General features: G+C 45.5%; 1 protein-coding gene across 2 annotated transcripts; it reads left to right on the top strand.

Moving 5' to 3' along the window:
• The first annotated feature begins 464 nt into the window (after positions 1-464).
• On the top strand, positions 465-25,463 carry wdr91 (WD repeat domain 91). 2 transcript variants are annotated; one of them, XM_087782609.1, is made up of 18 exons: positions 465-751; positions 3,907-4,029; positions 4,553-4,732; positions 5,758-5,965; positions 6,887-6,969; positions 9,986-10,095; positions 19,930-20,077; positions 20,133-20,285; positions 20,980-21,128; positions 21,188-21,242; positions 21,296-21,391; positions 21,735-21,829; positions 22,596-22,740; positions 23,319-23,427; positions 23,637-23,749; positions 24,859-24,966; positions 25,038-25,127; positions 25,206-25,463. In XM_087782609.1, exons 2-18 carry the CDS (start codon positions 3,907-3,909, stop codon positions 25,368-25,370), a joined length of 2,130 nt encoding a protein of 709 aa, XP_087638735.1. In that variant the 5' UTR covers positions 465-751; the 3' UTR covers positions 25,371-25,463. The 2 variants fall into 2 exon arrangements, with proteins under 2 accessions (XP_087638735.1, XP_087638736.1); XM_087782610.1 differs by having other exon boundaries at positions 3,890-4,029.
• Positions 25,464-26,474: the final 1,011 nt, after the last annotated feature.

The raw sequence follows: 26,474 nt of genomic DNA, 5'->3' as shown, positions 1-26,474 counted from the left end.
GAACCTTTTGTTTGTCAGCGGTCTTTGATCTCTTCAAGGTGTTTATATTTAAACTATATTTAAACTATATTTCAATATTTAAACGAAATAAAGAAGATTAAATGAAGTAGTTTAGGTAGAACTTTATCGATCCTCAGAAGGACTCCTTCAGGAAATTGTTTTTCTAATTAGACACAATACATACGTGTGCGTGTGCGTGTGTGCGCGTGTGCGCGTGTGTGCGCGTGTGCGCGTGTGCGCGCGTGTGTGCGTGCGTGCGTCACCAAAACGAAGCATTGAACATTTACTGTTTTCTCACTTTATTTTTGACATTATTTAAAAGAATAAGATGTTCATTAAAACACATCAAAACACCTTCAGAATATATTTATTTAAAACATCATTTTATGATTTATTGACTCCGCGCGCTGCTGAAGCCACGCCCCGGATGTTACGTCACGCGTGTCACATGACGGTCAGGAGGAGAGAAACAGGAAGTAGCTTCTGTTCGTCGTTGCAAGTATTTATTGATGTTTTTGTCTCGTGGATGTTGTAGAAACAATGTTGTAGAAACAATGTTGTAGAAACAATGTTGTAGAAACAATGTTGTAGAAACAATGTTGTAAACAATGTTGTAAACAATGTTGTAAACAAGCCTTCCGGTCACGTGTTCTGATCACCTGCTCACCTGAACAACATCATCTTACGGACGCAGAACCAAAGAAACAACTTCATAAAGTCTTTAAGAACCTCTTGGTTCTCAAAAGTTAAAGTAAGTCATTATTATTATTTGTATTTTCTTTGTTTTACTTTCACTGGAACGGCGAAGATGTTTGAATGAAACGGAAGATACTTTTAACATCGTTGAGTTTAACAAATGTTTCTTCTTCATGGTTGCCAGAGCTATTCATCCCCCGATTTCATACATCTTGAATGTCTCCCATAATAATTACACACACACTGTATTTAAACACACACACACACACACACACACACACACACACTCTCTCTCTCTTCGAACACATACACACACACACACTTACGTTTTCTTATCCCAACATGTTCTCGGATCATTCAGTTCAACATTTCATAGATGGTTCAGTATCTCTTCTTTCATAAATGGTTCAGTGTTTCTTCTTTCATAGATGGTTCAGTGTCTCTTCTTTCATAGATGGTTCAGTATCTCTTCTGTCATAAATGGTTCAGTATCTCTTCTGTCATAAATGGTTCAGTATCTCTTCTGTCACAGATGGTTCAGTATCTCTTCTGTCATAAATGGTTCAGTATCTCTTCTGTCACAGATGGTTCAGTATCTCTTCTATCATAAATGGTTCAGTATCTCTTCTGTCACAGATGGTTCAGTATCTCTTCTGTCACAGATGGTTCAGTATCTCTTCTGTCACAGATGGTTCAGTATCTCTTCTGTCACAGATGGTTCAGTATCTCTTCTATCATAGATGGTTCAGTATCTCTTCTATCACAGATGGTTCAGTATCTCTTCTGTCACAGATGGTTCAGTATCTCTTCTGTCACAGATGGTTCAGTATCTCTTCTGTCACAGATGGTTCAGTATCTCTTCTATCATAAATGGTTCAGTATCTCTTCTGTCACAGATGGTTCAGTATCTCTTCTGTCACAGATGGTTCAGTATCTCTTCTGTCACAGATGGTTCAGTATCTCTTCTGTCACAGATGGTTCAGTATCTCTTCTATCATAGATGGTTCAGTATCTCTTCTATCACAGATGGTTCAGTATCTCTTCTGTCACAGATGGTTCAGTATCTCTTCTGTCACAGATGGTTCAGTATCTCTTCTGTCACAGATGGTTCAGTATCTCTTCTGTCACAGATGGTTCAGTATCTCTTCTGTCACAGATGGTTCAGTATCTCTTCTATCATAAATGGTCCAGTATCTCTTCAATCATAAATGGTTCAGTATCTCTTCTGTCACAGATGGTTCAGTATCTCTTCTATCACAGATGGTTCAGTATCTCTTCTATCATAAATTGTTCAGTATCTCTTCTGTCACAGATGGTTCAGTATCTCTTCTGTCACAGATGGTTCAGTATCTCTTCTGTCACAGATGGTTCAGTATCTCTTCTGTCACAGATGGTTCAGTATCTCTTCTATCATAAATGGTTCAGTATCTCTTCTGTCACAGATGGTTCAGTATCTCTTCTATCATAAATGGTTCAGTATCTCTTCTGTCACAGATGGTTCAGTATCTCTTCTGTCACAGATGGTTCAGTATCTCTTCTGTCACAGATGGTTCAGTATCTCTTCTATCATAAATGGTTCAGTATCTCTTCTGTCACAGATGGTTCAGTATCTCTTCTATCATAAATGGTTCAGTATCTCTTCTGTCACAGATGGTTCAGTATCTCTTCTATCATAAATGGTTCAGTATCTCTTCTGTCACAGATGGTTCAGTATCTCTTCTATCATAAATGGTTCAGTATCTCTTCTGTCACAGATGGTTCAGTATCTCTTCTATCATAAATGGTTCAGTATCTCTTCTGTCACAGATGGTTCAGTATCTCTTCTATCATAAATGGTTCAGTATCTCTTCTGTCACAGATGGTTCAGTATCTCTTCTATCATAAATGGTTCAGTATCTCTTCTGTCACAGATGGTTCAGTATCTCTTCTATCATAAATGGTTCAGTATCTCTTCTGTCACAGATGGTTCAGTATCTCTTCTATCATAAATGGTTCAGTATCTCTTCTATCACAGATGGTTCAGTATCTCTTCTATCATAAATGGTTCAGTATCTCTTCTGTCACAGATGGTTCAGTATCTCTTCTGTCACAGATGGTTCAGTATCTCTTCTATCATAAATGGTTCAGTATCTCTTCTGTCACAGATGGTTCAGTATCTCTTCTGTCACAGATGGTTCAGTATCTCTTCTGTCACAGATGGTTCAGTATCTCTTCTGTCACAGATGGTTCAGTATCTCTTCTATCATAAATGGTTCAGTATCTCTTCTGTCACAGATGGTTCAGTATCTCTTCTATCATAAATGGTTCAGTATCTCTTCTATCACAGATGGTTCAGTATCTCTTCTATCATAAATGGTTCAGTATCTCTTCTGTCACAGATGGTTCAGTATCTCTTCTGTCATAAATGGTTCAGTATCTCTTCTATCACAGATGGTTCAGTATCTCTTCTGTCACAGATGGTTCAGTATCTCTTCTGTCATAAATGGTTCAGTATCTCTTCTATCACAGATGGTTCAGTATCTCTTCTGTCACAGATGGTTCAGTATCTCTTCTATCATAAATGGTTCAGTATCTCTTCTGTCACAGATGGTTCAGTATCTCTTCTGTCACAGATGGTTCAGTATCTCTTCTGTCACAGATGGTTCAGTATCTCTTCTATCACAGATGGTTCAGTATCTCTTCTATCACAGATGGTTCAGTATCTCTTCTGTCACAGATGGTTCAGTATCTCTTCTATCACAGATGGTTCAGTATCTCTTCTGTCACAGATGGTTCAGTATCTCTTCTATCACAGATGGTTCAGTATCTCTTCTGTCACAGATGGTTCAGTATCTCTTCTATCATAAATGGTTCAGTATCTCTTCTGTCACAGATGGTTCAGTATCTCTTCTGTCACAGATGGTTCAGTATCTCTTCTGTCACAGATGGTTCAGTATCTCTTCTGTCACAGATGGTTCAGTATCTCTTCTGTCACAGATGGTTCAGTATCTCTTCTGTCACAGATGGTTCAGTATCTATTCTGTCATAAATGGTTCAGTATCTCTTCTGTCATAAATGGTTCAGTATCTCTTCTATCATAAATGGTTCAGTATCTCTTCTGTCACAGATGGTTCAGTATCTCTTCTATCATAAATGGTTCAGTATCTCTTCTATCATAAATGGTTCAGTATCTCTTCTATCATAAATGGTTCAGTATCTCTTCTATCACAGATGGCATCAGCAGTGGAACGGACGGACGAGCACGTGAGAGAGTACCTGATCTATCGAGGATTCACAAACACCATGAAGCACCTGGACAGTGAGATGAAAGCCGACAAGGAGAAAGGATTCAGAGTAAAGATTGTTATTATTATCTTATACTGTTGTTCATATGAAAGTCAATCACTTCTATTATTAAGAGATTTATTTTGAATTGATTTCAATCATTTGACTTTTAGTTTGATATTAAAAACATGTATTTTCTAACTTCAATAGGTTTGAATTCAAATGATTAATAGAGTCGAACTCGACTGTCACATGATCATCAAGTGTGTTTGATTGACAGGTGGACAAGATCAATGGAAACTATTGACATCAGAATCATGTTTGATTGACAGGTGGACAAGATCAATGGACACTATTGACATCAGAATCATGTTTGATTGACAGGTGGACAAGATCAATGGAAACTATTGACATCAGAATCATGTTTGATTGACAGGTGGACAAGATCAATGGAAACTATTGACATCAGAATCATGTTTGATTGACAGGTGGACAAGATCAATGGAAACTATTGACATCAGAATCATGTTTGATTGACAGGTGGACAAGATCAATGGAAACTATTGACATCAGAATCATGTTTGATTGACAGGTGGACAAGATCATCGAGCAGCTGCTGCTTCTCATCCAGAGCTTCGACCTCCACGGACTCCGAGAATATTGGCTTTATCTGGACAGACGTCTGTTCAGTCGCCTGGAGGACATTTATAGAGCGACGGTCAACAAGCTGAGGACCAGTTTGTACAGGAGCTACGTGATCAACACTGTCCAGGTGAACACACACACACACACACACACACACACACACACACACACACACACACACACACACACACACACACACACACACACACACACACACACACACACACACACACACACACACACACACACACACACACACACACACACACACTCTAACACACACACACTCTAACACACACACACTCTAACACACACACACTCTAACACACACACACTCTAACACACACACACACACACACACACACACTCTAACACACACACACACACACACTCTAACACACACACACTCTAACACACACACACTCTAACACACACACACTCTAACACACACACACACACACACACACTCTAACACACACACTTTAACACACACACACTCTAACACACTCTCCCACACACACTTTAACACACACACACTCTAACACACTCTCCCACACACACTTTAACACACACACACACACACTCTCTAACACACTCTCCCACACACACTTTAACACACACACACACACACACACTCTAACACACTCTCCCACACACACTTTAACACACACACACACTCTAACACACTCTCCCACACACACTTTAACACACACACACACACTCTAACACACACACACACACACACACTCTAACACACTCACTCCCACACACACTTTAACACACACACACTCTAACACACTCTCCCACACACACTTTAACACACACACACTCTAACACACTCTCCCACACACACTTTAACACACACACACACACACTCTCTAACACACTCTCCCACACACACTTTAACACACACACACACACACACACTCCAACACACTCACTCCCACACACACTTTAACACACACACACTCTAACACACTCTCCCACACACACTTTAACACACACACACACACACACTCTCTAACACACTCTCCCACACACACTTTAACACACACACACACACACACTCTCTAACACACTCTCCCACACACACTTTAACACACACACACACACACACTCTCTAACACACTCTCCCACACACACTTGTTCCAGAGAGGAAACCTGGAGAAGACTCAGGAGTTCTTCCAGAAACAGGCTCTGGAGCTCCAGGGTCAGAGCGAGTGGCGTGATTGGTTCATTCTGCCGTTCATCACAGCCCCGGATCTAAACCCCGCCTTCTCTCCGTACTTCTCCCGCCAGTGGTCGGACACCTTCCTGGTGTCGCTGCACAACTTCCTGTCCGTGCTCTTCCAGTGCATGCATATCCTTCCACTTATCTTATCTTTAATCATCTTTAATGATCTTATCTTTATCTTATCTTAAATCATCTTATCTTTATCTCATCTTAAATCATCTCATCTTTATCTTATCTTAAATCATCTTTAATGATATTATCTTAAATCATCTCATCTTAAATCATCTTATCTTAAATCATCTTATCTTCATCTTATCTTAAATCATCTCATCTTTATCTTATCTTAAATCATCTTTAATGATATTATCTTAAATCATCTCATCTTAAATCATCTTATCTTAAAGCATCTTATCTTTATCTTGTCTTAAATCATCTCATCTTTATCTTATCTTAAATCATCTTTAATGATCTTATCTTCATCTCATCTTAAATCATCTTTATCTTAAATCATCTTTATCTTATCTTAAATCATCTTATCTTTATCTTGTCTTAAATCATCTCATCTTCATCTTATCTTAAATCATATTATCTTTATCTTATCTTAAATCATCTTATCTTAAATCATCTTTATCTTATCTTAAATCATCTTATCTTCATCTTATCTTAAATCATCTTATCATTATCTTATCTTAAATTATCTGATCTAAATGATCTGATCTTAAATGATTATAGCTTTATCGTATCTTAAATTAAGATGATTAAATGATCTCATCTTAAATGATCTCATCTTAAATGATCTTATCTTTATCTTATCTTAAATCATCTTATATTCATCTAATAATAAATGATCTTATCTTTTCTTTATCTTATCTTAAATCATCTTATCTTAAATAATCTCATTTTAAATCATTTTATCTGAAATAATATTTTCTTCAATTTTCTTATCTTAATCTTATCTTTAATTATCTTATCCTTATCCTCCACTTAAATGATTTAATCTCCTGAAACCGTGAAGAATCGTTTCTTCGTTCCTTGACTGTTCTTCACCTCAGCCGGTTCTGCTCAGCTTTGATGCTGAAGTTCAAAGGTCATCCAGTCTGATGGAGGAGAACGAACAGCTGCGTCAGAAGGTGAGACATCTTCTCAACATCTTCTCTTTAGAGTTGTTTCTTTCTTTCTGGTGTGTTCCATGTTCCTTCAATGATGTCGAGATGTTCCTTCAACGATGTCGAGATGTTCCTTCAACGATGTCGAGATGTTCTTTCAATGATGTCGAGATGTTCCTTCAATGATGTTGAGATGTTCCTTCAATGATGTCGAGATGTTCCTTCAATGATGCCGAGATGTTCCGTCAACGATGTCGAGATGTTCCTTCAATGATGTCGAGATGTTCCTTTACGATGCTGAGATGTTCCGACAATAATGTAGAGATGTTCCTTCAATGATGTCGAGATGTTCCTTCAATGATGTCGAGATGTTCCTTCAATGATGTCGAGATGTTCCTTCAATGATGTCGAGATGTTCCTTCAATGATGTCGAGATGTTCCTTATATGATGCTGAGATTTTTCTTTTATGATGTCGAGATGTTCATCCATTAATGCTGGGATGTTCCTTCTATGATGCTGAGATGTTCCTTCAATAATGTCGAGATGTTCCTTCAATAATATCGGGATGTTCCTTTACGATGCTGAGATGTTCCGACAATAATGTAGAGATGTTCCTTCAATGATGTCGAGATGTTCCTTCAATGATGTCGAGATGTTCCTTTACGATGCTGAGATGTTCCTTCAATGATGTCGAGATGTTCCTTCAATGATGCTGAATTGTTCCTTCAATAATATCGAGATGTTCCTTATATGATGCTGAGATTTTTCTTTTATGATGTCGAGATGTTCATCCATTAATGCTGGGATGTTCCTTCTATAATGTCGAGATGTTCCTTCAATAATATCGAGATGTTCCTTTATGATGCTGAGATGTTCCGACAATAATGTAGAGATGTTCCTTCTACGATGCTGAGATGTTCCGACAATAATGTCGAGATGTTCCTTTAATGATGTCGAGATGTTCCGACAATAATGTTGAGATGTTCCTTCAATGATGTCGAGATGTTCCTTTACAATGCTGAGATGTTCCGACAATAATGTCGAGATGTTCCTTCTATAATGCTGAGATGTTTCTTCAATGATGCTGAGATGTTCCTTTAATAATATCGAGATGTTCCTTCAATAATATCGAGATGTTCCTTCAATGATGCTGAATTGTTCCTTCAATAATATCGAGATGTTCCTTATATGATGCTGAGATTTTTCTTTTATGATATCGAGATGTTCCTTCAATGATGCTGAATTGTTCCTTCAATAATATCGAGATGTTCCTTATATGATGCTGAGATTTTTCTTTTATGATGTCGAGATGTTCATCCATTAATGCTGGGATGTTCCTTCTATGATGCTGAGATGTTCCTTCAATAATGTCGAGATGTTCCTTCAATAATATCGAGATGTTCCTTTACGATGCTGAGATGTTCCGACAATAATGTCGAGATGTTCCTTCAATGATGTCGAGATGTTCCTTTACGATGCTGAGATGTTCCGACAATAATATCGAGATGTTCCTTCAATAATGTCGAGATGTTCCTTCAATGATGTCGAGATGTTCCTTTACGATGCTGAGATGTTCCTTCAATGATGTCGAGATGTTCCTTCAATGATGCTGAATTGTTCCTTCAATAATATCGAGATGTTCCTTATATGATGCTGAGATTTTTCTTTTATGATGTCGAGATGTTCATCCATTAATGCTGGGATGTTCCTTCTATAATGTCGAGATGTTCCTTCAATAATATCGAGATGTTCCTTTATGATGCTGAGATGTTCCGACAATAATGTAGAGATGTTCCTTCTACGATGCTGAGATGTTCCGACAATAATGTCGAGATGTTCCTTTAATGATGTCGAGATGTTCCGACAATAATGTTGAGATGTTCCTTCAATGATGTCGAGATGTTCCTTTACAATGCTGAGATGTTCCGACAATAATGTCGAGATGTTCCTTCTATAATGCTGAGATGTTCCTTCAATGATGCTGAGATGTTCCTTTAATAATATCGAGATGTTCCTTCAATAATATCGAGATGTTCCTTCAATGATGCTGAATTGTTCCTTCAATAATATCGAGATGTTCCTTATATGATGCTGAGATTTTTCTTTTATGATGTCGAGATGTTCATCCATTAATGCTGGGATGTTCCTTCTATGATGCTGAGATGTTCCTTCAATAATGTCGAGATGTTCCTTCAATAATATCGAGATGTTCCTTTACGATGCTGAGATGTTCCGACAATAATGTCGAGATGTTCCTTTACGATGCTGAGATGTTCCGACAATAATGTCGAGATGTTCCTTCAATGATGTCGAGATGTTCCTTTACGATGCTGAGATGTTCCGACAATAATATCGAGATGTTCCTTCAATAATGTCGAGATGTTCCTTCAATAATATCGAGATGTTCCTTTACGATGCTGAGATGTTCCGACAATAACGTCGAGATGTTCCTTCTACGATGCTGAGATGTTCCTTCAATAATATCGAGATGTTCCTTTACGATGCTGAGATGTTACGACAATAACGTCGAGATGTTTCTTCTACGATGCTGAGATGTTCTTTCAATAACGTCGAGATGTTCCTTCTACGATGCTGAGATGTTCTTTCAATAATGTCGAGATGTTCCTTCTACGATGCTGAGATGTTCCTTCAATAATGTCGAGATGTTCCTTCTACGATGCTGAGATGTTCCTTCTACGATGCTGAGATGTTCTTTCAATAATGTCGAGATGTTCCTTCTACGATGCTGAGATGTTCTTTCAATAATGTCGAGATGTTCCTTCTACGATGCTGAGATGTTCTTTCAATAATGTCGAGATGTTCCTTCTACGATGCTGAGATGTTCTTTCAATAATGTCGAGATGTTCCTTCTACGATGCTGAGATGTTCCTTCAATAATGTCGAGATGTTCCTTCTAGGATGCTGAGATGTTCCTTCAATAATGTCGAGATGTTCCTTCTATGATGCTGAGATGTTCCTTCAATAATGTCGAGATGTTCCTTCTACGATGCTGAGATGTTCTGTATCTTCTCTGGACAGCTCTTCGCGCTGCAGCTGGAGAGCCGAGACTGGAGCGAGGGAGACGAGAAGATCCATCACAAGCTGCCGCCGTACGTCCAGAACATGGATCGACTTGGAGACACTGAGCTGTGAGACAAACATCTTTACTGACGACTCCATAGTTCAGTTGATTCTAAACCTCAGAGAACTTTAGTGCGACATCAAGGTCAGTGTGAAGGTGTTGAAGAAGGTCTTGTCTGCAGACCTTGTCAGGTTAGAGTCGAGGAGGTTTTAATCATATTTGATGCACTTTAAAGCAGATGAATCTGCAGTTCTTTACTATTTATTTATCTTTTAACCAGGTTATCGTGTCAGTATTGATGTTCTAAGACTGTGATGCTAATAAAACAGTTGAATCCTTGTATCTGGATTGATTTGTTCAACAAAAACTTTATTTACAAGACGTTATTTGACAAACTAATGTTTTATTATTTCAAGTATTGAACCTGAAGGTTATAATCGTTTGTGTCGTCATGGAGACCAAACAACATGTTTACATCATTTATTTACAATAAATGTTTGTAAACGACTTTTGAAAAGTAACTCGACGACTTAAATCTGCTTCGATCATCAATCATTGACGAGACATGTGACAGCTGTCAATCAGTGACGCAACAACTCTAGTATCAACTACTTTGTTCTGTGTTTAAACCACAATGACATCATCACGTGTCAGAACAACAACAACAACAATAACAACAATAACAACAACAACAATAACAACAATAACAATAACAACAATAACAACAATAACAGGTCTTTGTTTCTACTGGTTAAATATTTTTTATCTTTTCTTTTTTCCAAGAGTCACTCACTCGTGTCTCACTCGTGTCTCACTCGTGTCTCACTCGTGTCTCCTCTGTGTCTCACTCGTGTCTCACTCATGTCTCACTCGTGTCTCCTCTGTGTCTCACTCGTGTCTCCTCTGTGTCTCACTCGTGTCTCACTCGTGTCTCCTCTGTGTCTCACTCGTGTCTCACTCATGTCTCACTCGTGTCTCCTCTGTGTCTCACTCGTGTCTCACTCGTGTCTCCTCTGTGTCTCACTCGTGTCTCACTCATGTCTCACTCGTGTCTCCTCTGTGTCTCACTCGTGTCTCACTCGTGTCTCACTCGTGTCTCACTCGTGTCTCCTCTGTGTCTCACTCGTGTCTCACTCATGTCTCACTCGTGTCTCCTCTGTGTCTCACTCGTGTCTCACTCATGTCTCACTCGTGTCTCCTCTGTGTCTCACTCGTGTCTCACTCGTGTCTCCTCTGTGTCTCACTCGTGTCTCACTCATGTCTCACTCGTGTCTCCTCTGTGTCTCACTCGTGTCTCCTCTGTGTCTCACTCGTGTCTCACTCGTGTCTCCTCTGTGTCTCACTCGTGTCTCACTCATGTCTCACTCGTGTCTCCTCTGTGTCTCACTCGTGTCTCACTCGTGTCTCCTCTGTGTCTCACTCGTGTCTCACTCATGTCTCACTCGTGTCTCCTCTGTGTCTCACTCGTGTCTCACTCGTGTCTCCTCTGTGTCTCACTCGTGTCTCACTCATGTCTCACTCGTGTCTCCTCTGTGTCTCACTCGTGTCTCACTCATGTCTCACTCGTGTCTCCTCTGTGTCTCACTCGTGTCTCACTCGTGTCTCCTCTGTGTCTCACTCGTGTCTCACTCATGTCTCACTCGTGTCTCATCTGTGTCTCACTCGTGTCTCACTCGTGTCTCACTCGTGTCTCACTCGTGTCTCCTCTGTGTCTCACTCGTGTCTCACTCATGTCTCACTCGTGTCTCCTCTGTGTCTCACTCGTGTCTCACTCGTGTCTCACTCGTGTCTCACTCGTGTCTCCTCTGTGTCTCACTCGTGTCTCCTCTGTGTCTCACTCGTGTCTCACTCGTGTCTCCTCTGTGTCTCACTCGTGTCTCACTCATGTCTCACTCGTGTCTCCTCTGTGTCTCACTCGTGTCTCCTCTGTGTCTCACTCGTGTCTCACTCGTGTCTCCTCTGTGTCTCACTCGTGTCTCACTCGTGTCTCACTCGTGTCTCACTCGTGTCTCCTCTGTGTCTCACTCGTGTCTCACTCGTGTCTCCTCTGTGTCTCACTCGTGTCTCACTCGTGTCTCACTCGTGTCTCACTCGTGTCTCACTCGTGTCTCCTCTGTGTCTCACTCGTGTCTCACTCGTGTCTCCTCTGTGTCTCCTCTGTGTCTCACTCGTGTCTCCTCTGTGTCTCACTCGTGTCTCACTCGTGTCTCCTCTGTGTCTCACTCGTGTCTCCTCTGTGTCTCACTCGTGTCTCACTCGTGTCTCACTCGTGTCTCCTCTGTGTCTCACTCGTGTCTCACTCGTGTCTCACTCGTGTCTCACTCGTGTCTCACTCGTGTCTCACTCGTGTCTCCTCTGTGTCTCACTCGTGCCTCAGTCGTGTCTCACTCTTGTCTCACTCGTGTCTCACTCGTGTCTCACTCGTGTCTCACTCGTTTCTCACTCGTGTCTCAGTCGTGTCTCACTCCAGCCTCACTCGTTTCTCACTCGTGTCTCACTAGTGCCTCACTAGTGCCTCACTCCTTCCTCAGTCGTGTCTCACTCCTGCCTCACTCGTGTCTCACTCCTGCCTCACTCGTGTCTCACTCGTGTCTCCTCTGTGTCTCACTCATGCCTCACTCGTTTCTCACTCGTGTCTCCTCTATGTCTCACTAGTGCCTCACTCTTGGCTCCTCTGTGTCTCACTCTTGTCTCACTCGTGTCTCCTCTGTGTCTCACTAGTGCCTCACTTGTGTCTCCTCTGCGTCTCACTAGTGCCTCACTCGTGTCTCCTCTGTGTCTCACTCGTGTCTCACTCGTGTCTCCTCTGCGTCTCACTAGTGCCTCACTCTTGTCTCACTCTTGTCTCACTCGTGCCTCACTCGTGCCTCACTCGTGCCTCACTCGTGCCTCACTCGTGCCTCACTCGTGCCTCACTCGTGCCTCACTCGTGCCTCACTCGTGTCTCACTCGCGTCTCACTCGTGTCTCACTCGCGTCTCACTCGTGTCTCACTCGCGTCTCACTCTTGTCTCCTCTGCGGCTCACTCGTGTCTCACTCGTGCCTCACTCGTGTCTCACTCATGTCTCACTCCTTCCTCAGTCGTGTCTCACTCCTTCCTCAGTCGTGTCTCACTCCTGCCTCAGTCGTGTCTCACTCCTGCCTCACTCGTGTCTCACTAGTGCCTCACTCCTTCCTCAGTCGTGTCTCACTCGTGTCTCACTCGTGCCTCACTCGTGCCTCACTCGTGCCTCACTCGTGTCTCACTCATGCCTCACTCGTGCCTCACTCGTGCCTCACTCGTGCCTCACTCGTGCCTCACTCGTGTCTCACTCGTGCCTCACTCGTGCCTCACTCGTGCCTCACTCGTGTCTCCTCTGTGTCTCACTCGTGTCTCCTCTGTGTCTCACTCGTGTCTCCTCTGTGTCTCACTCGTGTCTCACTCGTGTCTCCTCTGTATCTTACTCATGCCTCACTCATGTCTCACTCGTGTCTCCTCTATGTCTCACTAGTGCCTCACTCTTGGCTCCTCTGTGTCTCACTCTTGTCTCACTCGTGCCTCACTCGTGTCTCCTCTGTGTCTCACTCGTGTCTCCTCTGCGTCTCACTAGTGCCTCACTCGTGTCTCCTCTGTGTCTCACTCGTGTCTCACGTGTCTCACTTGTGTCTCCTCTGTGTCTCACTAGTGTCTCACTCGTGTCTCACTCGTGCCTCACTCGTGTCTCCTCTGTGTCTCACTATTGCCTCACTCGTGTCTCCTCTGCGTCTCACTAGTGCCTCACTCGTGTCTCCTCTGTGTCTCATTCGTGTCTCACTCGTGTCTCCTCTGTGTCTCACTCTTGTCTCACTCGTGTCTCCTCTGTGTCTCACTCGTGTCTCACTCGTGCCTCACTCGTGCCTCACTCGTGTCTCACTCGTGTCTCACTCGTTTCTCACTCGTGTCTCACTCGTGCCTCACTCGTGTCTCACTCCTGCCTCAGTCGTGTCTCACTCCAGCCTCACTCCTGACTCACTCGTTTCTCACTCGTGTCTCACTAGTGCCTCACTTGTTTCTCACTCGTGTCTCACTAGTGCCTCACTCCTTCCTCAGTCGTGTCTCACTCGTGCCTCACTCGTGCCTCACTGGTGTCTCACTTGTGCCTCACTCTTGTCTCACTCGTGTCTCACTCGTGTCTCACTCGTGTCTCCCCTGTGTCTCACTCATGCCTCAGTCGTGTCTCACTCGTTTCTCACTCGTGTCTCAGTCGTGTCTCACTCCAGCCTCACTCGTTTCTCACTCGTGTCTCACTCGCGTCTCACTCGTGTCTCACTCGCGTCTCACTCGCGTCTCCTCTGCGTCTCACTCTTGTCTCCTCTGCGGCTCACTCGTGTCTCACTCGTGCCTCACTCGTGTCTCACTCATGTCTCACTCCTTCCTCAGTCGTGTCTCACTCCTGCCTCAGTCGTGTCTCACTCCTGCCTCACTCGTTTCTCACTCGTGTCTCACTAGTGCCTCACTCCTTCCTCAGTCGTGTCTCACTAGTGCCTCACTCCTTCCTCACTCGTGCCTCACTCCTTCCTCACTCGTGCCTCACTCGTGCCTCACTCGTGTCTCACTCGTGCCTCACTCGTGCCTCACTCGTGCCTCACTCGTGTCTCCTCTGTGTCTCACTCGTGTCTCCTCTGTGTCTCACTCGTGTCTCCTCTGTGTCTCACTCGTGTCTCACTCGTGTCTCCTCTGTGTCTCACTCGTGTCTCCTCTGTATCTTACTCATGCCTCACTCATGTCTCACTAGTGCCTCACTCTTGGCTCCTCTGTGTCTCACTCTTGTCTCACTCTTGTCTCACTCGTGCCTCACTCGTGTCTCCTCTGTGTCTCACTCGTGTCTCCTCTGCGTCTCACTAGTGCCTCACTCGTGTCTCCTCTGTGTCTCACTCGTGTCTCACGTGTCTCACTTGTGTCTCCTCTGTGTCTCACTAGTGTCTCACTCGTGTCTCACTCGTGCCTCACTCGTGTCTCCTCTTTGTCTCACTAGTGCCTCACTCGTGTCTCCTCTGCGTCTCACTAGTGCCTCACTCGTGTCTCCTCTGTGTCTCATTCGTGTCTCACTCGTGTCTCCTCTGTGTCTCACTCTTGTCTCACTCGTGTCTCCTCTGTGTCTCACTCGTGTCTCACTCGTGCCTCACTCGTGCCTCACTCGTGTCTCACTCGTGTCTCACTCGTTTCTCACTCGTGTCCCACTCGTGCCTCACTCGTGTCTCACTCCTGCCTCAGTCGTGTCTCACTCCAGCCTCACTCCTGACTCACTCGTTTCTCACTCGTGTCTCACTAGTGCCTCACTTGTTTCTCACTCGTGTCTCACTAGTGCCTCACTCCTTCCTCAGTCGTGTCTCACTCGTGCCTCACTCGTGTCTCACTTGTGCCTCACTCTTGTCTCACTCGTGTCTCACTCGTGTCTCACTCGTGTCTCCCCTGTGTCTCACTCATGCCTCAGTCGTGTCTCACTCGTTTCTCACTCGTGTCTCAGTCGTGTCTCAGTCGTGTCTCACTCCAGCCTCACTCGTTTCTCACTCGTGTCTCACTAGTGCCTCACTCCTTCCTCAGTCGTGTCTCACTCCTTCCTCAGTCGTGTCTCACTCCTGCCTCACTCGTGTCTCACTCCTGCCTCACTCGTGTCTCACTCGTGTCTCCTCTGTGTCTCACTCGTGTCTCCTCTGCGTCTCACTCGTGTCTCCTCTGTGTCTCACTCGTGTCTCCTCTGTGTCTCACTCATGCCTCACTCATGTCTCACTCGTGTCTCCTCTATGTCTCACTAGTGCCTCACTCTTGGCTCCTCTGTGTCTCACTCTTGTCTCACTCATGTCTACTCTGTGTCTCACTAGTGCCTCACTTGTGTCTCCTCTGCGTCTCACTAGTGCCTCACTCATGTCTCCTCTGTGTCTCACTCGTGCCTCACTCGTGTCTCCTCTGTGTCTCACTAGTGCCTCACTCGTGTCTCCTCTGCGTCTCACTAGTGCCTCACTCTTGTCTCACTTGTGTCTCACTCGTGTCTCACTCGTGTCTCACTCGTGCCTCACTCGTGCCTCACTCGTGTCTCACTCGTGTCTCACTCGTGTCTCACTCGTGTCTCACTCCTTCCTCAGTTGTGTCTCACTCCTTCCTCAGTCGTGTCTCACTCCTGCCTCACTCATTTCTCACTCCTGCCTCACTCGTTTCTCACTCGTGTCTCACTAGTGCCTCACTCCTTCCTCAGTCGTGTCTCACTAGTGCCTCACTCCTTCCTCAGTCGTGTCTCACTCTTGCCTCACTCCTGCCTCACTCGTGCCTCACTCGTGCCTCACTCCTGCCTCACTCGTGTCTCACGTCTCCTCTGTGTCTCACTCGTGTCTCCTCTGTGTCTCACTCGTGTCTCCTCTGTGTCTCACTCGTGTCTCCTCTGTGTCTCACTCATGCCTCACTCATGTCTCACTAGTGCCTCACTCTTCGCTCCTCTGTGTCTCACTCTTGTCTCACTTGTGCCTCACTCGTGTCTCCTCTGTGTCTCACTATTGCCCCACTCGTGTCTCCTCTGCGTCTCACTAGTGCCTCACTCGTGTCTCCTCTGTGTCTCACTCGTGCCTCACTCGTGTCTCACTCGTGTCTCACTCGTGCCTCACTCGTGTCTCACTCGTGTCTCATCTGTGTCTCACTCGTGTCTCCTCTGTGTCTCACTCGTGTCTCCTCTGTGTCTCACTCGTGTCTCCTCTGTGTCTCACTCGTGTCTCCTCTGTGTCTCACTCGTGTCTCCTCTGTGTCTGACTCATGCCTCACTCATGTCTCACTCGTGTCTCCTCTATGTCTCACTAGTGCCTCACTCTTGGCTCCTCTGTGTCTCACTCTTGTCTCACTTGTGTCTCCTCTGTGTCTTACTAGTGCCTCACTCGTGTCTCCTCTGCGTCTCACTAGTGTCTCACTCTTGTCTCCTCTGTGTCTTACTAGTGTCTCACTCGTGTCTCCTCTGTGTCTCACTCGTGTCTCACTTGTGTCTCCTCTGTGTCTTACTAGTGTCTCACTCGTGTCTCCTCTGTGTCTCACTCGCGTCTCACTAGTGTCTCACTTGTGTCTCCTCTGTGTCTCACTCGTTTCTCCTCTGTGTCTCACTCGTGTCTCCTCTGTGTCTCACTCGTGTCTCCTCTGTGTCTCACTCGTGTCTCCTCTGTGTCTCACTCATGCCTCACTCATGCCTCACTCATGCCTCACTCATGTCTCACTCGTGTCTCCTCTGTGTCTTACTAGTGTCTCACTCGTGTCTCCTCTGTGTCTCACTCGTGCCTCACTTGTGTCTCCTATGTGTCTTGCTAGTGTCTCATTCGTGTCTCCTCTGTGTCTCACTCGTGTCTCACTCTTGTCTACTCTATGTCTCACTCGTGTCTCACTCGTGTCTCACTTGTGTCTCTGTTTCTTACTAGTGTCTCACTCGTGTCTCCTCTGTGTCTCACTCGTGTCTCCTCTGTGTCTCACTCGTGTCTCACTAGTGTCTCACTCGTGTCTCCTCTGTGTCTCACTCGTGTCTCACTCGTGTCTCCTCTGTGTCTCACTCGTGTCTCCTCTGTGTCTCACTCGCGTCTCACTAGTGTCTCACTCGTGTCTCACTCGTGTCTCACTCGTGTCTCACTCGTGTCTCCTCTGTGTCTCACTCGTGTCTCACTAGTGTCTCACTAGTGTCTCACTCGTGTCTCACTCGTGTCTCCTCTGTGTCTCACTCGTGTCTCCTCTGTGTCTCACTCGTGTCTCACTCGTGTCTCCTCTGTGTCTCACTCGCGTCTCACTCGCGTCTCACTCGTGTCTCCTCTGTGTCTCACTCGTGTCTCACTCGTGTCTCCTCTGTGTCTCACTCGTGTCTCACTAGTGTCTCACTCATGTCTCCTCTGTGTCTCACTCGTGTCTCCTCTGTGTCTCACTCGCGTCTCACTAGTGTCTCACTCGTGTCTCACTCGTGTCTCACTCGTGTCTCACTCGTGTCTCCTCTGTGTCTCACTAGTGTCTCACTCGTGTCTCCTCTGTGTCTCACTCGTGTCTCACTAGTGTCTCACTCGTGTCTCCTCTGTGTCTCACTCGTGTCTCACTCGTGTCTCCTCTGTGTCTCACTCGCGTCTCACTCGTGTCTCCTCTGTGTCTCACTCGTGTCTCACTCGTGTCTCCTCTGTGTCTCACTCGTGTCTCACTAGTGTCTCACTCGTGTCTCCTCTGTGTCTCACTCGTGTCTCACTAGTGTCTCACTCGTGTCTCCTCTGTGTCTCACTCGTGTCTCCTCTGTGTCTCACTCGTGTCTCACTCGTGTCTCACTCGTGTCTCCTCTGTGTCTCACTCGTGTCTCACTAGTGTCTCACTAGTGTCTCACTCGTGTCTCCTCTGTGTCTCACTCGTGTCTCACTCGTGTCTCCTCTGTGTCTCACTCGTGTCTCACTAGTGTCTCACTCGTGTCTCCTCTGTGTCTCACTCGTGTCTCACTCGTGTCTCCTCTGTGTCTCACTCGTGTCTCACTCGTGTCTCACTCGTGTCTCCTCTGTGTCTCACTCGTGTCTCACTCGTGTCTCCTCTGTGTCTCACTCGTGTCTCACTCGTGTCTCCTCTGTGTCTCACTCGTGTCTCCTCTGTGTCTCACTCGTGTCTCACTCGTGTCTCACTCGTGTCTCACTCGTGTCTCCTCTGTGTCTCACTCGTGTCTCACTCGTGTCTCACTCGTGTCTCCTCTGTGTCTCACTCGTGTCTCACTCGTGTCTCCTCTGTGTCTCACTCGTGTCTCCTCTGTGTCTCACTCGTGTCTCACTCGTGTCTCACTCGTGTCTCCTCTGTGTCTCACTCGTGTCTCCTCTGTGTCTCACTCGCGTCTCACTAGTGTCTCACTCGTGTCTCCTCTGTGTCTCACTCGTGTCTCACTCGTGTCTCACTCGTGTCTCACTCGTGTCTCCTCTGTGTCTCACTCGTGTCTCACTCGTGTCTCACTAGTGTCTCACTCGTGTCTCCTCTGTGTCTCACTCGTGTCTCACTCGTGTCTCACTCGTGTCTCACTCGTGTCTCACTCGTGTCTCACTCGTGTCTCCTCTGTGTCTCACTCGTGTCTCACTCGTGTCTCCTCTGTGTCTCACTCGTGTCTCACTCGTGTCTCCTCTGTGTCTCACTCGTGTCTCACTCGTGTCTCACTCGTGTCTCCTCTGTGTCTCACTCGTGTCTCACTAGTGTCTCACTCGTGTCTCCTCTGTGTCTCACTCGTGTCTCACTCGTGTCTCACTCGTGTCTCACTCGTGTCTCACTCGTGTCTCACTCGTGTCTCCTCTGTGTCTCACTCGTGTCTCACTCGTGTCTCACTCGTGTCTCCTCTGTGTCTCCTCTGTGTCTCACTCGTGTCTCCTCTGTGTCTCACTCGTGTCTCACTCGTGTCTCACTCGTGTCTCCTCTGTGTCTCACTCGTGTCTCCTCTGTGTCTCACTCGTGTCTCACTCGTGTCTCACTCGTGTCTCACTCGTGTCTCCTCTGTGTCTCACTCGTGTCTCCTCTGTGTCTCACTCGCGTCTCACTAGTGTCTCACTCGTGTCTCCTCTGTGTCTCACTCGTGTCTCACTCGTGTCTCACTCGTGTCTCACTCGTGTCTCACTCGTGTCTCACTCGTGTCTCACTCGTGTCTCACTCGTGTCTCCTCTGTGTCTCACTCGTGTCTCACTAGTGTCTCACTCGTGTCTCCTCTGTGTCTCACTCGTGTCTCACTCGTGTCTCACTCGTGTCTCACTCGTGTCTCACTCGTGTCTCCTCTGTGTCTCACTCGTGTCTCACTCGTGTCTCCTCTGTGTCTCCTCTGTGTCTCACTCGTGTCTCCTCTGTGTCTCACTCGTGTCTCACTCGTGTCTCACTCGTGTCTCACTCGTGTCTCACTCGTGTCTCACTCTTGTCTCCTCTATGTCTCAGGGACCTGGTGTCGAGTCAGCGAGTCGTCGGCTCGTCCAACACTTCTCGAAACTTCTTCTCGTCTCTGCTGCAACAAGGTCTACGGACTCCCGGCAAAAGTTCTGCATCTTCTCCAGCAGCCGCTCGCAAGGACGTGTCCAACAACCTGGTAACGAGCAGCAGGTTCTTGACTCTGGCAGCAGGTCTTCATTCTTCTTCTTCAGGGTTCCAGGTCCAAAGATCCAGTTCAGACCAAGGAGCAGAAAGCTGTCAGTCAAGTCGGCGAGCTGTCAATCAACCAGCAGACACAGTCCAGACACAAGAAGATCCAGGAGCACGAGAAGGAGAGAAAAGAACTTCTGTCCAAACCTCAGCAGGTGAAACATCTACTTTCTGGAGTGATTTCCTTCCTTCTTGTTTCCTTCTTTCTTGTTTCCTTCCTTCTTGTTTCCTTCTTTCTTGTTTCCTTCTTTAATGGTTTCTTTCTTTCTTTTTTCCTTCTTTCTTGTTTTCCTTCTTTCTTGTTTCTTTCTTTAATGGTTTCTTTCTTGTTTCTTTCTTTCTTTTTTCCTTCTTTCTCGTTTCTTTCTTGTTTTCATTCTTTCTTGTTTCCTTCTTTAATGGTTTATTCCTTGTTTCTTTCTTTCTTGTTTCCTTCTTTAATGGTTTCTTTCTTGTTTCTTTCTTTCTTGTTTCCTTTTTTAATGGTTTCTTTCTTGTTTCTTTCTTTCTTGTTTCCTTCTTGTTTCCTTCTTTCTTTTTTTCTTTCTTGTTTTCCTTCTTTCTTGTTTCCTCCTTTCTAGTTTATTTTTTTCTTGCTTCCTTTTTCTTTGTTTCCTCCTTTCTTGTTTCCTTCTCTCTTGTTTCTTTCTTTCATGTTTCCTTTTTTATTTTTTGATTCTTTCTTGTTTTCCTTTTTTCTTGTTTCTCTATTGTTTCCTTATTGTTTCTTTCTCGTTTCCTTCTTTCTTTTTTTCTTCTTTCTTGTTTCCTCCTTTCTTGTTTCCTTCTTGTGTTGAACTGAATGTTGTCGTGACCTGGTGACCTGGTGACCTGGTGACCTGGTGACAGGTGTTGGAGAGGAAGGTGGATCCAGCAGACGTGGACTCAGAGAGTCCTGAAGACAGCAGCAGGTCAGGAGGTGTTTGTGTGGAGCAGCCGTTCATCAAGCTCAGCCAGGAGGAGTTCGGAGAACATCACTCGTCCATCATGCACTGCAGGTCTGTTGAAGCTTCTCAGTCCCTGATCAGACCACTGACCTGGTTCTGCTTCTTCTCAGAGTGGACAGTTCTGGTCGCAGGGTCGCCAGTCTGGACGTGGACGGAGTCATCAAGGTACCAGGAACCTCTGAAGGATCTTCTTGGTTCATGATTAATGTTCTCCTCAGGTCTGGTCCTTCAACCCCATCATGCAGACCAAAGCCACCATCATGTCCAAGTCTCCCCTGCTGTCTCTGGAATGGGCCACGAAGCCAGATCGACTCGTGAGATCCATCATGACGACTTTATTCATGTGTTGATGACACACACTAATGTTTCACACACGTGTGTTCATGTGTGTGTTCATGTGTGTGTTCATGTGTGTGTTCATGTGTGTGTTCATGTGTGTGTTCATGTGTGTGTTCATGTGTGTTCATGTGTGTTCATGTGTGTGTTCATGTGTGTTCATGTGTGTGTTCATGTGTGTGTTCATGTGTGTGTTCATGTGTGTGTTCATGTGTGTTCATGTGTGTGTTCATGTGTGTTCATGTGTGTGTTCATGTGTGTGTTCATGTGTGTGTTCATGTGTGTGTTCATGTGTGTTCATGTGTGTGTTCATGTGTGTAGTTGTTGTTAGGCAGCAGTGCAGCAACAGTGAGACTCTATGATACTGAAGCAAAGAAGAATCTTTATGAGATGAACATCGACGAACATCATCCTCGGTGAGAACTCTCTCTCTCTCTCTCTCTCTCTCTCTTTATCTCTCTCTCTCTCTCACTCTCACTCTCACTCTCTATCTCTCTCTTTATCTCTCTCTCTCTCTCTCTCTTTATCTCTCTCTGTCTCTCTCTCTCTTTATCTCTTTATCTATCTCTCTCTCTCTCTCTCTCTCTCTTTATCTCTCTCTTTATCTCTCTCTCTCTCTCTTTATCTCTTTATCTCTCTCTCTCTCTCTCTCTTTTCCTCTCTCTCTTTTCCTCTCTCTCTCTCTCTCTCTTTATCTCTCTCTCTCTCTGTCTCTTTATCTCTCTCTCTCTTTATCTCTCTCTCTTTATCTCTCTCTCTCTCTTTATCTCTCTCTCTCTCTTTATCTCTCTCTCTCTCTCTCTCTCTTTATCTCTCTCTCTCTCTTTATCTCTCTCTCTCTCTTTATCTCTCTCTCTCTGTCTCTCTCTCTCTCTCTCTTTATCTCTCTCTCTCTCTTTATCTCTCTCTCTCTCTGTCTCTCTCTCTGTCTCTCTCTCTGTCTCTCTCCCTGTCTCTCTCTCTCTCTCTCTCTCTCTCTCCCTGTCTCTCTCTCTCTTTATCTCTCTCTCTCTCTTTATCTCTCTCTCTCTCTTTATCTCTCTCTCTCTGTCTCTCTCTCTCTCTCTCTCTCTTTCTTTATCTCTCTCTCTCTCTCTCTCTCTCTCTCTCTGTCTCTCTCTCTCTCTCTCCTTCCTCCTGGTGTCCATCGTTCTTCTTCCTCACATGAACTCTGGTCTCCAGGATCCTGTCTCTGTCCTGCAGTCCCAGCGGCTCCTCGTTCGTCTGCTCTGCTGCTGCTCGCTGTCGCTCTGGAAGCCTGGAGTCACTTCCTGTGCCAGTGTCAGGACGCCTGTTGCTGTGGGACACCAAGACGGTCAAGCAACAGGTGACCAATCTTCTACTTGAAACACATACACAGGTGTATTGAGACTGTGTGTGTGTGTGTGTGTTTGTGTAGGTGTTTATGTGTGTGTGTGTGTGTGTGTGTGTGTGTAGGTGTTTATGTGTGTGTGTGTAGGTGTTTATGTGTGTGTGTGTGTGTGTAGGTGTTTATGTGTGTAGGTGTTTATGTGTGTGTATGTGTATGTGTGTGTAGGTGTTTATGTGTGTAGGTGTTTATGTGTGTGTGTGTGTGTAGGTGTTTATGTGTGTGTGTAGGTGTTTATGTGTGTGTGTGTGTAGGTGTTTGTGTGTGTGTAGGTGTTTATGTGTGTGTGTAGGTGTATAGGTGAGTGTGTGTGTGTAGGTGTTTATGTGTGTGTGTGTAGGTGTATAGGTGAGTGTGTGTGTGTAGGTGTTTATGTGTGTGTGTGTAGGTGTATAGGTGAGTGTGTGTGTGTAGGTGTTTATGTGTAGGTGTATAGGTGAGTGTGTCCTGACAGAGACTGGTGAGTGTCCTCTGCCTGTCACCCCAGGTAGCTGGGATAGACTCCACGACGCTAAAGGTTTCTTTTCTTCTTCCAGCTCCAGTTCTCTCTAGAACCGGAACCTGTTGCCATCAACTGCACGTCCTTCAACCACAACGGGAACCTGTTGGTGACGGGAGCTGCTGACGGAGTCATCAGGCTGTTCGGTGAGAACTCCATCTTTGATGATGTCACAGACGGAAACCTGGAGCAGAACCAGACTCGGTGAAAGACGAGTGTAGATCAGAGAATCATGAGAGAGTTAGACGTGATTAGATTAGATTACATTAGATAAAATAAGATTAGATTACACAACATTATATTACATTAGTGTGCGTGCGTGTGTGTGTGCGCGTGTGTGTGTGTTTGTGTGTAGACATGCAGCAGTACGAGAGCGCCATGAGCTGGCGAGCTCACGACGGCGAGGTCTACAGCGTTGACTTCAGCTACGACGAGAACACGGTGCTCAGTGTCGGCGAGGACGGGAAGGTGAGTGTGGACGGTTCCTACACGGCGTAAACATTACGGTTCCGACATGGCGTAGACCTGACGGTTCCGACACGGCATAGACCTGACGGTTCCTACACGGCGTAAACATTACGGTTCCGACATGGCGTAGACCTGACGGTTCCGACACGGCATAGACCTGACGGTTCCTACACGGCGTAGACATTACGGTTCCGACACGGCATAGACCTGACGGTTCCTACACGGCGTAGACATTACGGTTCCGACACGGTGTAGACCTGACGGTTCCTACACGGCGTAGACATTACAGTTCCGACACGGCGTAGACCTGACGGTTCCTACACGGCGTAGACATTACGGTTCAGACACAGCGTAGACCTGACGGTTCCTACACGGCGTAGACATTACAGTTCCGACACGGCGTAGACATTACGGTTCCGACACGGTGTAGACCTGACGGTTCCTACACGGCGTAGACATTACGGTTCTGACACGGCGTAGACATTACGGTTCCGACACGGCGTAGACCTGACGGTTCCTACACGGCGTAGACATTACGGTTCCGACACGGCGTAGACCTGACGGTTCCGACACGGCGTAGACATTAAGGTTCCTACACGGCGTAGACCTGACGGTTCCTACACGGCGTAGACATTACAGTTCCGACACGGCGTAGACCTTACGGTTCCGACACGGCGTAGACCTGACGGTTCCTACACGGCGTAGACATTACAGTTCCTACACGGCGTAGACATTACGGTTCTGACACGGCGTAGACCTGACGGTTCCTACATGGCGTAGACATTACAGTTCCGACACAGCGTAGACCTTACAGTTCCGACACGGCGTAGACCTGACAGTTCCGACCCGGCGTAGACCTGACAGTTCTGACACGGCGTAGACCTGACAGTTCCGACACGGCGTAGACCTGACGGTTCCTACACGGCGTAGACATTACAGTTCCGACACGGTGTAGACCTGACAGTTCCGACACGGTGTAGACCTGACAGTTCCGACACGGCGTAGACCTGACGGTTCCTACACGGCGTAGACATTACAGTTCCGACACGGTGTAGACCTGACAGTTCCGACCCGGCGTAGACCTGACGGTTCTGACCCGGTGTGTTCAGTTCATTCAGTGGAACATTCATCGCTGTGGAGTCAAACAGTCGGAGCAGCTTCTTCCTCGTGAAGCCACCGGACCCTTCGTGCTGTCGGGCTACAGTGGATACAAACAGGTCTGGACGAACCTTCAGGAGTATGAACTGTGACCTCATCGACCTGTGTGACCTGATCGACCTCTGCTCAGGTTCAAGTCCCGCGAGGTCGACTCTTCGCCTTCGACTCTGAAGGTCAACATGTCCTCACGTGTTCAAGCTCCGGAGGAATCATCTACCGGGTGAAGAACACAAGCTTCAATCTCTGGATTTCTGAGAAGCTCCTCAAACTCAGACCTTGAACCCCTTCATCTCCTCAGGTCACCAACAAGGATCCGGCTCTGGACCCGGTTCTGTCTCTAGGGGGACACAAGGCTCCGGTGGTCACGGTCGACTGGTGCTCAGCCGTGGATTGTGGGACTTGTCTGACGGCGTCCATGGACGGGAAGATCAAGGTCAGCACTCTGCTGGCCCAGAAGTCCTGACCCTGGAGAGAGAAGGTCCAGATGTTTGGACCATAATAGTTACTGATAGAACCATGTTCGTGATGGTTCTGACAATAAACTGTTTCACAGTGAGTCTGTTTCTCCTTCGTCTCTGAGGTCGGCCTGAGGTCAGCGTGAGGTCAGCCTGAGGTCATGAACATCAAGAGTGTGTCGATGTATGAAGGAACATCAAGAACATCAACAGTTCTTAAAATGTTGACCAGACGTGAAAAACAACATTTTAGTTTTATTTTAAACAAAAAAACATTTTTTGTTTAACCCTTGTGTCGTCTCCGGGTCAAAGGTCGTTAACCCTGAGACGACACAAGGGTTAAACAAAAAGGACAATTTTCAGAAACAAAACAAAACATTTGTGAAACAACAATAAACTTTGTAACATGTTTATAAGTTGAAGTTGTAACTTAAAAACTAACTTAAATACTAACTTACTAACTTAAAAACTAACTTACTAACTTAAATACTAACTAACTTAAATACTTACTAACTTAAATACTAACTTAAAAACTAACTTACTAACTTAAATACTAACTAACTTAAATACTTACTAACTTAAATACTAACTTAAAAACAAACTTACTAACTTAAATACTAACTTACTAACTTAAAAACTAACTTACTAACTTAAATACTAACGTACTAACTTAAGTACTAACTTAAATACTAACTTACTAACTTGAATACTAACTTAAATACTAACTTACTAACTTAAAAGATTACTGATTACATCAGAAAACTGGTAGCAGCAAATAAGAAAAACCCCAAAGTGTTGTTTGACACGATTAATTCTCTCGTGTCTCCTGCTCCTCAAATCACGCCTGTCTTCTGTGAAGCTGACAGCAATGATTGTTGAGGTTTTTACTGACAAAATTAAGTTGATCAAAGAGAAAATCTCTCTTTTGTTTGGAACCTCTGCTGTCTCTGAGCCCCTCTCCTCCTCTTGGTCTTCCTTCACTGCTGTCTCTGATCCCCTCTCCTCCTCTTCGTCTTCCTTCACTGCTGTCTCTGAGCCCCTCTCCTCCTCTTCGTCTTCCTTTAACCCTTTGACTCTGGCTGATATTTCTGGTGAGCAAATTTTAGGTAATT

Source organism: Callionymus lyra, unplaced genomic scaffold (assembly GCF_982586985.1).
Source record: "Callionymus lyra unplaced genomic scaffold, fCalLyr1.hap1.1 HAP1_SCAFFOLD_162, whole genome shotgun sequence".
NCBI classification, from domain to species: Eukaryota; Metazoa; Chordata; class Actinopteri; order Syngnathiformes; family Callionymidae; genus Callionymus; species Callionymus lyra.
Note: the sequence above shows the minus strand (reverse complement) of the source record. Positions and strands in the feature narration are given on the sequence as shown.